The 16,258-nt window shown below is 42.1% G+C and overlaps 1 protein-coding gene across 1 annotated transcript in view; it reads left to right on the top strand.

Annotated features, from left to right (window-relative positions):
- The window catches only part of SPATA1 (spermatogenesis associated 1), a 479,533-nt gene extending 470,542 nt beyond the window's left edge, over positions 1 to 8,991 (top strand). The window contains exon 12 of the mRNA XM_069641723.1: positions 7,939 to 8,991. Coding sequence (XP_069497824.1) covers positions 7,939 to 8,043 — 105 coding nt within the window. The 3' untranslated portion in view covers positions 8,044 to 8,991. The remainder of the gene's footprint in view (positions 1 to 7,938) is intronic.
- Positions 8,992 to 16,258: the final 7,267 nt, after the last annotated feature.

Here is a 16,258-nt window from a genome sequence, read left to right as displayed (position 1 = left end):
ACATATCTCCCTAGCAAGACAAAATGCCCACTGGCTCCCAGTCAAAGAGCGAATCCAGTTCAAGACCCTAACCATTACCCACAGATGCATATCCCATTCTGCCCCTAGCTACCTCACTGATCGGATACAACCAGTCCAAACAATCAGGCCCAAAAGGGACCTGTGCGCGAACCAACTCTTAGTCCCTAACTTCAACAGAGTTAAAGCTGGCGGCTCGAGCTTCGAAGTCCTAGCACCAAAAGCATTGAACTCCCTACCACCCAAACCGAGAGCGGAAACATCCCTCAGTGCCTTTAGAAAAGCTCTGAAAACCACCTTGTTTAAGTGAACTCTACTGCAACGCAAATCATTTCTGTATACTGCTATACCAAACTGCACTGTCCCATGTAACCTCGTACCTTCAACCATGTCTGTAACCATGTCCACTGCCTTTCATGTTATTCGCCTGTGTTAAGTAAACCTTCTTGTAACAGCGCCACAATGCCCGTGGGCAGCTGTGCGCTCTAAAAATGCAAATAAATAAAATAAATAAATAAAATATGGGCATATGGTTCTCACTTCGCCTTCTGCAGGCTGCCATGGAAAGGGAAGAGGGGCTCTGTATGGAGCCCCGCCTTCCCTTTCCATGGTGGCCATCTTGGAAAAGGATTTTTCTTTGGGATCCCGGGGTGCAAATGGTCTTCATCTTCCATTGAAGGGGCTGGAACGGGGGACAACGGTCAGGAGCCCCCATTATCCGCCCTCACTTCGCTTGGGCCGATAACTTCGACTGCTGGGCCGTTATCCCCCGTTCCAGTGACTGGAACGGGGGATGAAAGCCACATTATTCCCATTAGCATAACACAAAATGCTAATGAAAATGTTGAAAAATCTTATTGAGTCTATGTACTTTACTGAGAAATGCAAAGTAGATGGAGTCTATACAATTGTTTTTCTGATGTGTTTATTTTTTTTGTTGCAGGAGAGTTTATAACGTATGGTGGGGAGGGAAATGAGGGAAGAGGCACCAAGCACTAATATGGAGAGGAAAGGGGAAGATGTTGCGAGTGTGTTACTTCTATGGTAGGGGCAATGTTTCTCATGCTCCTTGATTACAGCTTCCAAAGCACTTTGAAATTGCTTCCCCCTGCAGAGTAGTGTGTTGCAGTATATACAGAGGACTGTTGTCTTCGAAAGATATGTATCAACAGCCTCTTTTATTGCTTGCAAGGTAGCTGCTGGGATTTTGTGTTCCACAGAAGTAGGCTGTTTGGTTACAGTATTGGTTGAGGAAGAAGAGGTGGAGGAAGACAGCCTACTACTTGCTAAGAAAGGAGCAACATTTCTGAGAGTATTGCAGTGGTTGATTTGGTGTGGCAGTGCATGGAGGTGGTCCCTAGGAGTACAGTCCAGGTAGTCCGCAACTAGGTTGCATTTCACTTTGGTAGCTTTAGCCTTTGGTACATTCCCAACAGTGGTAAAGAACTGCCACACCAAGGATTCTGTCTGGGTGCTAGAGGTAGGCCCTTTCTCTACCTCATGTTCTTGGTCGTCTTCATTGTCTTTGGAAGTACTGTGCTTTTTTTGTTGTGTAGGTCCTCCCCTGACATTTTGTTATCAACATTATAAACACAACCCCTTGTAGGGACTTTTCATCAAAATGTATTTCACATGTGATGTCATCAGTGATGTCATCAATGACATTTGTGATGTCATCTTTGATGTCCTAGGTGTTAATCTTAGCAGTGCACGGTAGTGGCGCGAGTTATGGTTGCTTAGGTTACCATAACTAGCGAAATTCTGAGGTTTTTCGGTTTTACTTGTAACCATAATGTCCATTTATCAACGTTTTTTCATTGAATATATATATATATTTATTGAACCATTCAAAATGTAGTTCTAAAAATGGTTGTGTGTGTTGTTATGTGTGTTCACAATTTTTCTTAAAACCCATTAACGTCTAATCAAGTCTACTATATTTACAATATTGGCTTGTATGGATCCTGTTTTAGTGACTGGCTCTCTCTAAGTTAGGTTTTCCTACAATGGGCAGCGTTGCTCCTTGGTAATTCGTCATTAACATGTGTTCTCTGCTCTGCTTATTGTTTCATCCCTACCAAATTGTGACCTTCACTGTGAAATGTTTTGATGACTGGCTAGGAACATAATGTGTTATATATCTTTTGAACACAAGCTTGGGCACTCAACTAAAATGATGTATCTCAACCAAACCATGTGCAGTGTTCGTCCCTTAACTCAAAGGTCTGTTACTTCTTTGTTGCTTTTGCATGACCTCACTACAGCAATTCATGCTTGAGAATGTGTTTGCCTACCTGCCTTGAGAAATCACTGCATGGCATTCAGTCTTGCTTTTGGAAGTGACAGTTTAGTATGTGTGTGCTTCTTTGCAAGGGTCTGGCTGATATTTTCGACTATTTCATGATGATTTTTAGGCTTAAAGGATGGCTGAATTTATCCCAAGGCCTACTTATTTGTCATTTATTCAATTGGTGTATCATTATGCTATCATTACAAGTGCCCCTAATGGTGCCCTGACTAATGTTAAATGCTACGATACTTTTTTGGGATACATGGTTATACTCATATATATGCAGAAACATTTCTCTGATTCCCTCTACTGAGAACAAACATGGCAAAATAACCTGTTCTATGGGAAGGTGCTCACTCGGGAGGGTCTACAACCACATTTTAGCTCACTGTACCTTTCACAGCCATATCTTGCACACATTTCTTAAATTTCCTCCCCCTGGCATAATCCCATGGGTTACATCCTAAGAAGTTGCACTCTTTGTCTGAAGTTGGGTCTACATAACATTCCAGGTAATATTCTGGATCAGGGGGTGGCAATCAGAGGGTACCTCCTGGGCCTATGGGGTCTATTGGAACCATTTCTATTCCCCCTACTTTTGTTTCTGGATCAGAAGGAGTAGCACCACCTACCATAACTTCAAGGAGGTTAACCTTACTTCCACGGGACACACAACAGTTTATGATTATTTGGTAAACCCACCAGATTATTATCAAGAAAATGAGAATGTGAAATAGTACTCAACATATGTTAGTGAGCCATTGCGGCATCCATGAGGTAATCACTGACAACCAACTCTCATCTTTATTAATCTCTCCTGCTTTTTCCATATCTAATTTCAATGTTACCATCTGCTTATTTGCAATTGTCAGTGTGCCGTTATCTGCATCATTAGGAGGCATGTATGTGCAGCATGTGCTGCCATTTTCCTGCACTAGCCGCCTTCCATGGCTGCTATTAAATCTAGTACTATTCGATTCTGAAGTGTCATAAATTGTGACACGCAAAGCTCTTTACGGATTGCGTTGAGTCCATGTTCTGTGGCATTTGAAAGTTCCTTCAAGTTCCAGTGGTCTATTTGGATCCACTTTGCATTTGTAGCGGTTTGTATACCAGGTGCTAGGAGGGAGGCGGAAAACATCTGTTTTGGAGAACAGTCTGTATTGTGATGGTATATTCTCCAGGGCCTCGTCTGCTTCCTTTGAAAAACAGTTAGACCTTTTCCTTTAGTTTGCTGCTTCTGAGTTCATTTGTCCTGTGGTTGTCAGGGGCACTGCAGGGGCCTGGGATTGCCTCTTGGGCAATTCTACATGACATTAAAGGACCAAAAGTACAGCAGCATGCAATTCACTAAGGAGCATAATCCATTCTATGAGGGGAGGTAAATAAAAGTATGTTTTCACACCACACTGCCACAGAAGTCCATGATTGTAGCAGTTAACTCTTCCAGGGCTGGCATCACATAGTTTTGGGTGCAATTGCTCCTCTGGCCCACTGGCACACTTCCTTTGCCCCTGAAACAACACAAAGATCAAGTGAGGTTCTTTACTTTTACAGGTTGTTCATGTTGATGTAGGCTAGTCAATTTGTTCACATGTGATGCCCACACATTTCTACAACTCTCCTTTGTTTTCATTATAGCTTCTTCTGTGAATCCCATTAGTCTATCTGCATTGCATATTGCTTGCTCCTTCACCCATTTCTTGTTTCAATAGGTTTCTCCCTCTATCAGCATTTGTGGTTTGGCAAGACATTATTGTACACCTTCAGTTTTCCCCTTCCCTTTTGCATTCTTCTTGGGATCTTTCTTCCATTCTAATTCGTACTGTGTCACTCTTAAACTGGCCTTGCACTGTGCAAAGTACTAAATGTCCCAAGCACTATGCCTCTAAAGCCGACACTTCCTTAGATAAGAACAGCCTGGGGGTGCCAACCACATGCGGGATAAGCCTGCATATATAACATGACTCATTCACTTGGGCCCTACTGATTGCCATCATTGTGTCATACCAAGCATTTGTTTGTCCAACAAGTTTTTATTTATTCTTGCATTTAACTGTCTTTTGTGTCGGTTGCAAGGTTATCTCTAAGAGTAACTACATTTACCACTTCAGTATCATTATTTCTTTTTTCTTCAATACCTAAACTCATTAATTTCTTTACTGAAAAGGAAAGAAGGAGAGACAATAATAGACAACATATCCCTAAAAACACCTTCTTAATATTTCTATGATTGTTCATTTTGGCTTCCTGAATATTGGCATCTGCACTGGCTCTGCTGTGCCTAAAAGGCATCATTCTCCTAATGCAATTTCTCATAGTCTGTTCATTTTAACTCAACTTTGGCTACGGATTCTTGTTTGGACCCCGACATCTGCTTCGATACAGTGTTCTGGTACAGTGCAGGTATCTTTGCGCAGGTTGGTCAGGTGCACCCAGGCACGACGGTTCTTTCACTTTGCTACAGTTGGTGTGGTTCTCTCCACGTCGTAAGGCCCTGTGAACTTTGGCTGATTCCAGCAATGCATACGCTGACTGGCGTAACCTCTGTCGCCTTGCTGTAGCTGTAGGAGTTCTTCTGTCACTGTGTCCTGTTAGTTGGTTGGAGCTCATTGGTGCACTTTGATGTTTATCTGGGAAGATATAAGCTTAGTAGAGGTCGACCCGTTTTTGATATATACATTAATTTCCTCCCCCAACAAATCAGCATTTCTTTGCATCCTCCTTCCCGTCACCACATCATGAGGTGATAGGTGGTGGTCCTTCCTTGGCTGGTTGTGCAGACTGAACAGGGCGAGACACAGAGGCAATAGAGACAGTTGTTCTTTAGTGTATCACAAAACGTTGCTAACTTAATCTTGAATAAACAATTCAAACGTTCTACCACTCCATTTGCTTGCGGGTGGTAGGCTGTGCACAGCTTATGTCTGATACCTAACAATCTTGTTACCTCATTGAAAAATTCATTCACAAACTGAGGACCATTATCGGACCTCAGTATTTCAAAATTACCCCTCCTGGGGAACACTACTCTCACAGGGAACCTTGCTGCAGATTTGGCATCTGTATCCACAATGGGTCCCACTTCGATACAGCGGGAATAAGAGCACACTACTACAATTACATACCTGTATGTGCTGCACCTATTTACCATGCCAATGTAATCAATGTGGAGCTCTTTGAAAGGAGATGTGGGGCAGGGCAATGTTGTTTTTAGTGTCTTGAGTGTGTAGCCTGGCTGAAACTTGTGGCAGTTTGCCACGTATTTGTCAACTTGTTCGACCAACTTAGGCACAAACCAGTCCTTACTAATGTCAGAAGAAATGTGCTGCTTAGGCGCATATGTGGGATAATGGAGCTGCTCCATGGCGATTCCCAATAATTCCAGGGGCATGACTACTTTACCTGTGCTATTTTGTCTCCATATGATGTCAGTGGGTGACAGAGCATATCCTCTTTTTACCCATAGAGCCCCACCAGAAGAAAAGGCATTTTCTTGGAATTCAAGGATATGTTCTTATGATAATGCACTTTAAACGTTTGGTAGTCGCTCTTGTATTGCTGTGATAGGCATTTGACTTTCCTCTGGAAAGGGCATATGAGCTGCCTGTTTGGCCACTGCGCCGGCAGCCGAATTTCCACACGAGATCAAGTCTTTCCCCTTGGAGTATGCTGCACACTTCACAATGGCTACAAGAAGGGGACATTTCAATGCTTCTATTAGCCTGGCCAGCAAGGAAGCATGTTGGACTGGTGACCCATCTGCCCTTCTGTATCCTCGCCTCTTCCACCTTGATCAGCCTGAATGTACTGTGTAAGTCATGTAAGCAGAGTCTGTATATATGGTGACGTCAGGGAAATAAGCCCCATTGTGTTTGGCATTGTCTTTGCACATTATGATGTATAGGATAGTAAGAACATAATGTTTGTAATTTTTAGATCTGTATTTATTTATTTATTTTTATGTATTGATTATTTATAAGTCAACTATACAGAAAAATAGTGTTTCCAAGTGCCACAAGACAAAAAAAGAGTGAGGAGGGAACAGGGGAGATAAACAATAACGGTCCTACTAGTCAGTAACAAGAAGTGCAAGGGGGAGACGAGAGTGGAGGAGGGAGGAGAGGTGATAGTCAGGGGAGGGGCATGAAAATGCAGGGGGGAGGGGAAGAAAGAAGAAGGGCCCAGGGTCTAGGCAAATAATGGGGGGAGCCCAGGGGTGCAAGTGCCAGGGGATGCCAGGGGCGGACCATTCTCTAAGTGCGAGGACGGGGGTGGACGAGAATCGGGAGGGATGCCCAACCCACCAGGCTAGTCAGGGAAGGGAGCCCGGAAGAGCAGTACTGGTTAGGGGGGATTCTGTATAGACTGGTCAAGGAGGGCCTAGTGCCCTGTCATACTCATAAGGAGGCCATCCGCCAGTCGCAGCGGCAGAAGGGGGAATTAGCAAGGGAGGGAAGTAGAGGAGAGCAGGGTCTTGAGAAGCTTCTGAAATTTAAGGAGGTCCAAATCTAGTCTGAGAGGAGCAGGGAGGCAGTTCCAGAGGGAGAGACCTGGCAAGGAGAGAGAGATCTACCCCCACTCTCTGCTTGGGAAAAACATCTGATCTGCAGAGAGTTGGAGCTAGAGGACAAAGGGCTCTAGCTGGGAGGTATTTAGGGAGAAAGAGTTGGATATAGCAGGGTCCCAGGCCCCAGAAAGCCTTGTGGATGATGCAGAGGGTCTTGAATTTGATCATTGCAGCTACCAGGAGCCAGTGGAGAGATTTTAGGGCTGGAGAGATGTGCTGCCAGGGCTTCAGGCCAAGGATAAGCTTTTCTGGATTAGTTGAAGGGGGCGAAGAGAGGAAAAAGGCAGATTGAGGAAGAGGCTGTTGCAGTAGTCCAGCCCAGAGAGAACCAGAGCTCTGCCTGCACTGAGTTTCTGGGGGAAGGTAAGGAAGTGGAGAATGCCTCTGAGGACGTGAAGGTGGGCCTTCTTGACAAGGTCTGTGATCTGAGGGGATAAGGAGAGTGAGGAGTCAACGTTGACACCAGGTTTTTGCACTTATCTTCTAACCAACCTAATGCCATTAAATGAGGAAATCCCAGTGATTAATTTTGGAATTTGATACAAATGTACACTTCAGATTTACATGAACAGTCGCTTAAAGATTAGCCAAATATTCTGAAAGTACTGTATAATCCCAAAGCTTCACAATTTAAAAACATCCCTCTCACTCTTTACCCAAATGAAGCTGATAACGTTTGAGCTTTCTTTAACGCTATTCTGAACAACATAGGTAAGGTTGCTTGTAGAATACATTTTTCTTTTAAACTTAAATTTGATATATTGTATTAATACACAGCTTATCAATATGCATCGATATGCTTTATGTACATTTAGATAATGGTAATGTTTTTATATGCTGTTTAGGCCTTCGTGTAAGCAGCTTCCTAGGATAATGATGCATAGAGACCACTTGGAAGCAATCTCTACCGACTGAAGCAAAAAAAACAAAATTCTCTGAACCACAAACAAAGCAAGATGTAAACATTGCTTCCTGTGTCTGCAGTACCTTTCCCAGAAGTTAAATAACACCCTGTACAGAAAGAGCTCAAAGTAATGCAGTCTGGTGTGTTTATTTACAGATGAGAAGGCAAGCGGCATCCGATTTACGAGCCCTACGAGCTGAACTTGCGCAGAAGAAGATCCAGTCATCTTTGTCCACCCAGCCACGAATCTCAGTGATGTAGAAAGAAAAAAAAACAAGAAAACAAGCCTCCTCCTGCTCCCCATGCGCAATCTGAAACAGCATCCTCACACACACCAGGACATCTCTTCAAAGAAACCACTATCAGCTACTAACCTGAAACCTCGGCAGGTTCCCTTTATTCTTCAGGCATCACCCACATGAGCTTGCACCCATCTCCTCTATAGTAAGGGCCTGTTGCTACCCAGGTCTGGCTCTAGGAAACTTCATACCGTACACACAAAGGAAAATGCATTAATTGATATTCTGCAGCAAAGATGCATGCATCTATATGAAGATCGTACTAAAAATGGAGGACATCGATTTCTGCAGTTCTATCTCAAAATGTGCCATAATGCAAGTGTAGTGCAATGGTTCTTCCAAGTCAAGACACTTTTCAGCTGTTATGTACATTGAATTGACATTTGAAGGAAATAGCACTCTAAGAAGTGTAAACAATCTAAACCTTTTGCCAAAAAATACATGCTGTGTTTTTATCAATATCGTAAATATATATATCCTGAGGGCAGTGAACGTATTGAGAGGTATCAAGAGCACTGTCACTTTAGGACTGAAACACATTGTGCGCTTTAAATGGTGCTGCCTACAGCAATATGGCAGCCTTGAGAAAGCCTCGTCTCAGGGCAAACCAGCATTGGAGGCATCCACGGACATAATCAACTAACATGTATTTTAAAGAATGTAGGGGCAAAATTTATATATTTGTAGACAAGTTACCAGAGTGTATCAGTTATTTTATTATAATACCATATGCTGCATTGCCTAGATGCAGAGGACTCACACAGTCATTGATAAAGCCTTGCATCCACAGCACTCAAATATGAGCAAGCCCTTTACGACTGTTTTTTTTAAATGTAACTGTTTCATTGATTTACACCAACTGCTTCATAAAAAACATTTTTATTTTAACCAAAATAAATTTATTTTTATATGTGTTGTGTGGTTTTTTTCAACCCCAAGGTTACTTCCGGCTACAGAGAGCTTAATTTGAACATGTACAACATTGTAGCAGGGGTTTATCATCCGAGCACAAGCTAGTGGTTGATCACACAATGCTTATTGCCCCCCTACAATAGCTTCAATGCATTTGACACCAATAATAATGCCATCAGCCACCAGCTCCATACTGCCAATTCATTGTTTATTAAAGAGCCCATATTTAATCTAAGTGCAAATATATTGTATGCATCTCCTAGGATGTTTTACTGTGACTATACATGTAACTGGATTGCCAGTTATGTTATAATCTCGGCTTTCTTGAAATTTGGTTAACGTTTTTGCACAAATGATTGGTGGTGGTTAGTAACTGTTCATGTTTCCAGTCCAGTTCCCGTTTCTACATACCAGGGAAGCGTTGCATGCGGTTCATTGATTTAGGCGGTGACCATGATATCTATTTTCATTGAATTTAGTTTCAGGCTGTTATTGGTCATCCACTTTTATCGTGCTAAAGCAGTTGGGGTGGGGGTTCTTTGCGTCAATGTCAGATGTCATCTTGAAAATGAATTGGGCGTCATCTGCATAGTTATAACATCTGTGCTCATGTATTCTAATTAGTCTAATGAGTGGGTCTGTACATGTTAAAAAGAAATGACTTGATCCTTGTGGAAAGCCTCATTTGATGGTTGGCATGCTTGAGGTGACAGGTGGGAAAAAAGGTCATTTCTGTGTGGAAGGATTTTGTATCCTGTATTGTGGTGCCGCGAAGACCGGATTTTTGAAGTCTCTTGATTAAGGTTGTGCAGTTGATGGTATTGAAACCTGACAATCTGTCCAGTAGCATGAGGGATGAACATACGTTATTTTCCATGTTCATTAATACTTACTCCTTGATGGAGAAAAGTGCTGATTTGGTTCCTCTTTGATGGCTAAATCCTACTTGAGAGTGGTTCATTACACCATTTGATTCCACGTGTTTGATTTCTTTGTATATGTAACTTTCCAGGATTTTGGCTGGTCTTACTGCAGTATTCTTGAGAAGAGGCGTAATGCAGGCGGCTTTTAAAACCTATGGTAATATTCCTGTTTCCAGTGATTATGTCATCAATTTTCGGATATGTAAGCTGGGTTCTCCTTGTTAAGTAAGCTTTCGAAGTTGTCCGGCAGGCAGTGAACCTTGTTTAAACCGTATTTTTGCGCTTTTTCACAAGTTTGGGAAAGGTTTCTGTTCTAAGGGGTCTGAAATTATTGACCTCTGTTGGTGTATCATGGGTTTTTGTAATCCAACTATGGAGTGCTTCGAAAATATCAGGCATCTTTTGGTCCAATTGCTCGCTATTTTTCATTAACTGCACTAATGTCTCTAGATCAGACTATTACAGTTCATTTTGACTATTGTTACTAGATTGTGTTTTGGGGGGTTCTTGTTCAGGCATTGATTTTAAAAGCTATCATGAGGTGATCACTCCAGACAAAAGGAATAGGGGGAGGCATGCAGGTGAGTCCTTCCTTTCAGAAAGTTGAGTCCAACGTAGGCCCGGCTGAGTTGATCTTAACAGACAATTTGTCCATCTGGAAAACAAAGTCTCTTCACTGTAAGTTCATTGTGTACCATCTTGCATTGTGTTTAGTGTGTTCATCATCTACAATACAAAAACCGGGGGCTTTTTCATTGTCTGCCTGGTCATTTATTTGGATGCGATGTAGAACAGCTCACCGTTGGAGAATGCTTCTGACATCACCTTTTAAGTTTCAACTTTCACTCTTCATCGGTCATCCATTGGCTCGCGCTTATGGGCAGCTTTACTTGTTCTAGAGACAGAGATTGGTCAAACAAAAATAAGTCAAATTACTTCTCGCTGTTGGTCTTGCCAACCCACGTTATTTGACAGTACAGACATTGATTGTAGGGGAAAATCAGATCAACAGTTTTCTTGCATTATTCTGCGGTTGGCATTGGCTTAAAAAAAGCCTCTTTTTCCCAATCCTTTGGAGCCCAGTTCAGGAGAGTTATGCAACTTACTTGGCCAAACAATAATTGGCTCTGGGAAAGATTCACAAATAGTAAGTATGTCCACATTCCGGTGATGCAGTCCCACAGTTACCACTCAGCCACACAACTATGGCCCTGTTCTTCCACCTGGGTGAATTCCTTACTTCCCCTGTGGTCACTGTATGAATGTCACTAACCTCCCATTGACATTGTTCTCAGTCATCAGAGTTCCCTTTATTATCACCTTGGTATAAACCAAACACCAAAAGAATCATCCCACTAGCCAGGACTGCCTCAACCAGGGGCAATGTCATCTGATGATAAAAACTGAAGTGGATCCAGGCCTGTACGTTTCTGCAACTAATGCCGATGTTTGTCGAGAGGAGGAATTAGAATGGGCCTCTTCCACTAAGAGCCATGCAGTCCTTGCAGAGATGTCTCCTCATCGAGACCCAGTTGCCTGACTTAAACAGGCAACCAAGAGTGTTGTGTACCTTTTCAGTGCCTGCTGAACCTGGGAAAAGCTACACTTGACGCCTCTAACCAGATTCTGCGGGTTGAGCACTCATTGCTGCGATTTGTGTGTGATCTGCAATGACAAAATCGAATTGCGGCAAGGCCAACTCAGCCTTTCATTCTCTGAGGTAGATAAAGGAGTACCAACTTCAGTTGGGTGATAATTGTAAGTAAATATGTTCTATGTACATAACTTTGGTACAGGCACTATATAAACAACAACTCGTTATCATTCTGGCAATACTGTAACTCTGCATCATCTTAATATGTGCACATTTCCCAACTCAATGTGAATGGTGGTGACTCGGGTAAGTGCTTTTGTCTGCCTGTGAGAATCTCATATGGTCCCAGGCCGTTTCTCCCATTTGCTGTGCCTTGCATACAACAGAACACATTTTAAGATTTTGTTTTACAGGACCCCAATTTGTTTCTCCACCACCCACAGATAATGGAGTTCCTGCAGAATATTCGTACATGACAGAGCTCCTTAATTTCCTTCCCTTTCAAGCATGTTCCACAATCAATATTAGGGCTTAATGACAATCTTAAATGCAGAATGAAATCTTTGATCAGTGCTTTGACTAATGCCTGTGTGTCTGTCAGGCAGGTCAGATATCTCTCCACTGAACTTGAGAACACATTGACAATTATAAGGACCAACTCTCACACCAACACTTTAGGCAACTGCATAAAATCTCACTGCATTTTATTAAAGGCACCCAGAGTACGGGCTATGCTCCCCAATGTGTTGTTGACACGCCGAACATTGTTTCCATAATTGTTCTGCCACTGGTGAAAAACGGGTTCTAGAGCAAGCATCTCCTTCTTTACCTATGTGTGCAACACTGTGTTGGCGCAAGTGCAAAATAATGTTGAAGGGATTGGGCCATCACAAAAAGACCATTTTTTGTAGCACATGTAGTGGGAAACTTGCCTTGTCCATGCATTATTTTCAACATCTGAAGCATTTTCTTGTATTTCAGTATGTTTCTCATGAGTGGAATACAGAGGTGTACGTAGCTGCATGTGAGTTTGGGCAAATAGCTTCTCAGCAAAGGGAACAGGAATAAGGGCAGCCTCCTCTTGCTAATCTATACAAGAGGTAATTTCCCTGTGCGACATCGTCTTTTGGTATTCAGTGAGCAACACTGTTGATCACTGTTAGGGCTTTGCCCTGTGCCATCTAAAAGAATCTGTTATTTATGAGTGTGGTTTGACTCAGATCTGTTAATGGACCAGCCGATAGGTTAACCAGTAGATGTTTTCTGCAATTAAGAACTCTTATCAATATTATGAATTAATGTACTTGTTCAGCTATGGTCCAATTGATGAATGCCTTTTTAGGAATCCATTTAGACCTTTGCAATGCCATCTAACTTGGTCTTCCTAAGAAGGCTGTGGCTAAGCTGGGATACATCCAAAATGCAGCTGCAAGCTTGCAGCTTCGTTCGAGAAGCCAAGATCATATTTTGTCCACTCTTCCAGACCTCCACTGGTTTCTAGTCGCAAAACAGTTGGGAGTTCAAAGCCCTGTGCTTAGTGCACAAGGTCTACTTTAATAGCCATTTCTTACGCTATAACCCAAACAGACAACTCTGATCAGCATCTGCTGTACTAATGGTCATCCCCAGCTTTAAATATAAAAAATTAGGTGGATGCTTCTTTCTAGTTCAGGCAGCAAAATTGTGTGATATGCTACCATTACCTTTGCACTTTCTTGAAGACCATTATTCGATTCTACCTGAAGTACATCTTTGGGCAACATTCTACATATGTTACATTCTTTGTAGATGTTACAGTTGCAGTCAAGAAACCTCTCTCCTACCAAAACAGCCCAGAATCATGCATAGCCGCAGAAAAGACAATGGGAACTTGTTCACTTTCAATCACTTAAATATGATACATGCCCCACACCCAGATTTTCATTCTCCTTTTTCATTTCTCAACATGGCCCAGCCACAAAATATTCAACCTTGGGAACGGGACTTTTCACAGCTTTGTAAGCTTTGTAAGGGCGCCTGTCACCACAATGCAATAGTGGTGCTCAGGGCCTTCCAGGTTCGGCAGCAATGAGATGGGATTTAGAACTGAACACCATGATATGGTTGCATTTGCAGAATTTAACAATAAAAACTCGTAATTTGTAAGATGTGAAGTGGAAAGATGTGATTTTATTTTCATCAATAATGCTGTAACTTCCTGGGGCAGTGCTACAATGAGAACTGATCCTAACACAACATTATCTGAACATTTTGCAACTAAGACAACCACTGTGACTGTCGGCAAGAAAGAGGGCAGATCAGTGGAAAATGGGCCTAATGCAGTTCTTTAAGTAATGGCATGGTTTCTGTCACTGTGTTAACACTGCTTGTGCATAACCCCCCACGCCCTTCTTCCCATGACAGTATAGACCACATGGCTTTTTGTTATTGGCCAAACCAAGGGTTGTGGCACTGTCAAGGGCCCGTTTCACTTCTAGATGTTTTTACTGTCCACTCCAATGACTCAGGTGTGTATAAAAGTGTCATTACCAGGAGCAGGCTCACCATGGCAGCACAGCCAAATATCTATTGCCGACAGTATCCGGTTGACCCAAGAAAGATTGCATTCCGGTAATAGTTGTGAGTCAGGGCACTATTAAAATGGTTTCTGTACAAGAATGTTTCAGACTCTTTGCACCTACAAAGATGTTGTGGCCTAGAAAATGTATTTAGTGTTACGTAACTGCAATTTCTGATGCAACGCCTTATGCCCCTTCTCACAAAGTGCTATTAACAGACTGACTGTGGTCCCCTAGTCTCCATCGTTTCTTCAAATAAGTGGTGAGGAAAGTACAAGACAACAAACTGCAATGACGCAAGGTGACTTGTAAAAACCCATAGTGGTTAAAAGACAAGTATATAAATAATAATTGGGTTTGAAAAATGCCTATCTAATCCTAAATCTAAAGATTGGAGCAAGCTACGACCATCAAATAATAATAACGCAGACCTAGTCGAGTCTGTCAAAATAAAAAGGCCTATTCTAATAAACCTATTGCCAATCCTTACTTCTAAATACAAATAATGTATTTAATACCAGCAGGTCCTGTTGACATGCCTCATATGAAGGCAATGGGATCAAGAGGTCATCCGTATATTGAGCCACTCAGATATTGTATCCAAATCCTTTTTGAGATTTTGTGAACAGTTTAGTGTACCCTTGTGGAAGCCTAGTCCACGTATATATTGCAAACCAGAATCAGTAAAGGCAAACAAATATTGATTGTCAAGATATATAGTGACTGAGAAGAAAGCAGAACACAAATCTTCAACAGGAAAATGAGTTGCCATGGATGGAATGCAGTAAAGTATGCAATGTAGGTAAAACCACGGAGTTCACAGCTTGCACATCTTGCAAAACATGAAACATCTTTCTAGAATGTTTTTCACTGGCAAATATGGAGTGTTACATGGCCTATTAGTCAAGACAACTCTATAAGTAGATATTCTCTGCTCTCCCTCTGGTTTTCAGGGATACTTTGGTTTTCATGGTAAAGGTTTAATTGGAACAACCTGAATTTGAACTGGTTTGGCAGTCCCAATTAAATTCATCAGGTGCTTTGATAATCGTTCAATCAAGTCTGAATTCATCTCTCCATCTTTTTTGTGATTGCTGTAGCTCTGTCTGCAACATAGCCAATACATTGTTTTCATTTTCACCAGCGATATCCCAAAATATTCCTTCAGGGGTACATTAGAAGAAGCACAATAGGTCACGTCCTAATAGATTCTCTGGTGTGCAAGGACGCATAAGAGAAGCATGTTAATCTGAATGGGTTCTATAGTCACTGCCAAGGGGGCCATAACAGATGGTTTCAATGGATAATTGCAAATACCAACAGCTTTTACAGTTGTAAAAAAAGTGGAACAGTGGGTAAATCTTAAGAGCGGAGTGATTTGCTTTGGTGAGTAATAAACAAGGTACAACCTTCCCTTTAATTTCCCAATCAATGAAGAGACCCTCTTGATCTATTGGTCTTAACGTTTGAATGACACCATCACTTTTCCCTGGCTGTCCTAACCCTCATGCTTTATTTGCGGCTACATACTCTGAGCATTTACATTTGTGAAATGCAGTTGGGGTTACAGCAGCCTGAAGCTGTGGTCTATTGGGACGCTTGAATTTCCAATGCCCATCGAGTTTACAGTAATGACATCCCGTGCCATCCTTTACTCATTCCTCTCCAACATCTCATCTGGGTTCTCTAGCATACACCTCTACTCCACCACACAAATTTGCATTCAAGTGCATTCCCCTACCCTGCTCCCATAGATTCTGTAATTAAAGGCTCATTAGTTGATTTGATTTTTTGATATTAGCATTTGTAATGCGCATATCCAGAGGGATCCAGGCAGAAACTGCATCTGGGCGCAGGTAAAAAAAAAAAAAGATGGTCAAGGTCATGAGTCGCTCAGACATGGACTAAATGCCTTAGAGAAACAAGAAGAAAATACAGAGTTATAAAATTACAGAAAAAGGTGTGCTTTCAATTTTTTTTCTGAAGAGAGACAAAGATTCAATTTGCCAAAGATTCAGTGGAAGGGAGCTCCAAGATGGAGGACCTGTGAGGGAGAAACATCTATCCCGCCAGGTTGAGGTCCCGGAAAAAGGGGATATGATATATGATATGATATGGCATTTATAACGCGCCTATACACAAGTGTTGACTACCAAGCAACCTTGTCCCATGGATCGAAAAGATCTGCTG

Source organism: Ambystoma mexicanum, chromosome 1q (genome assembly GCF_040938575.1).
Source record: "Ambystoma mexicanum isolate Mex_15411 chromosome 1q, UKY_AmexF1_1, whole genome shotgun sequence".
Taxonomy (NCBI): domain Eukaryota; kingdom Metazoa; phylum Chordata; class Amphibia; order Caudata; family Ambystomatidae; genus Ambystoma; species Ambystoma mexicanum.
This window is presented reverse-complemented; position numbering and strand designations above follow the sequence as displayed.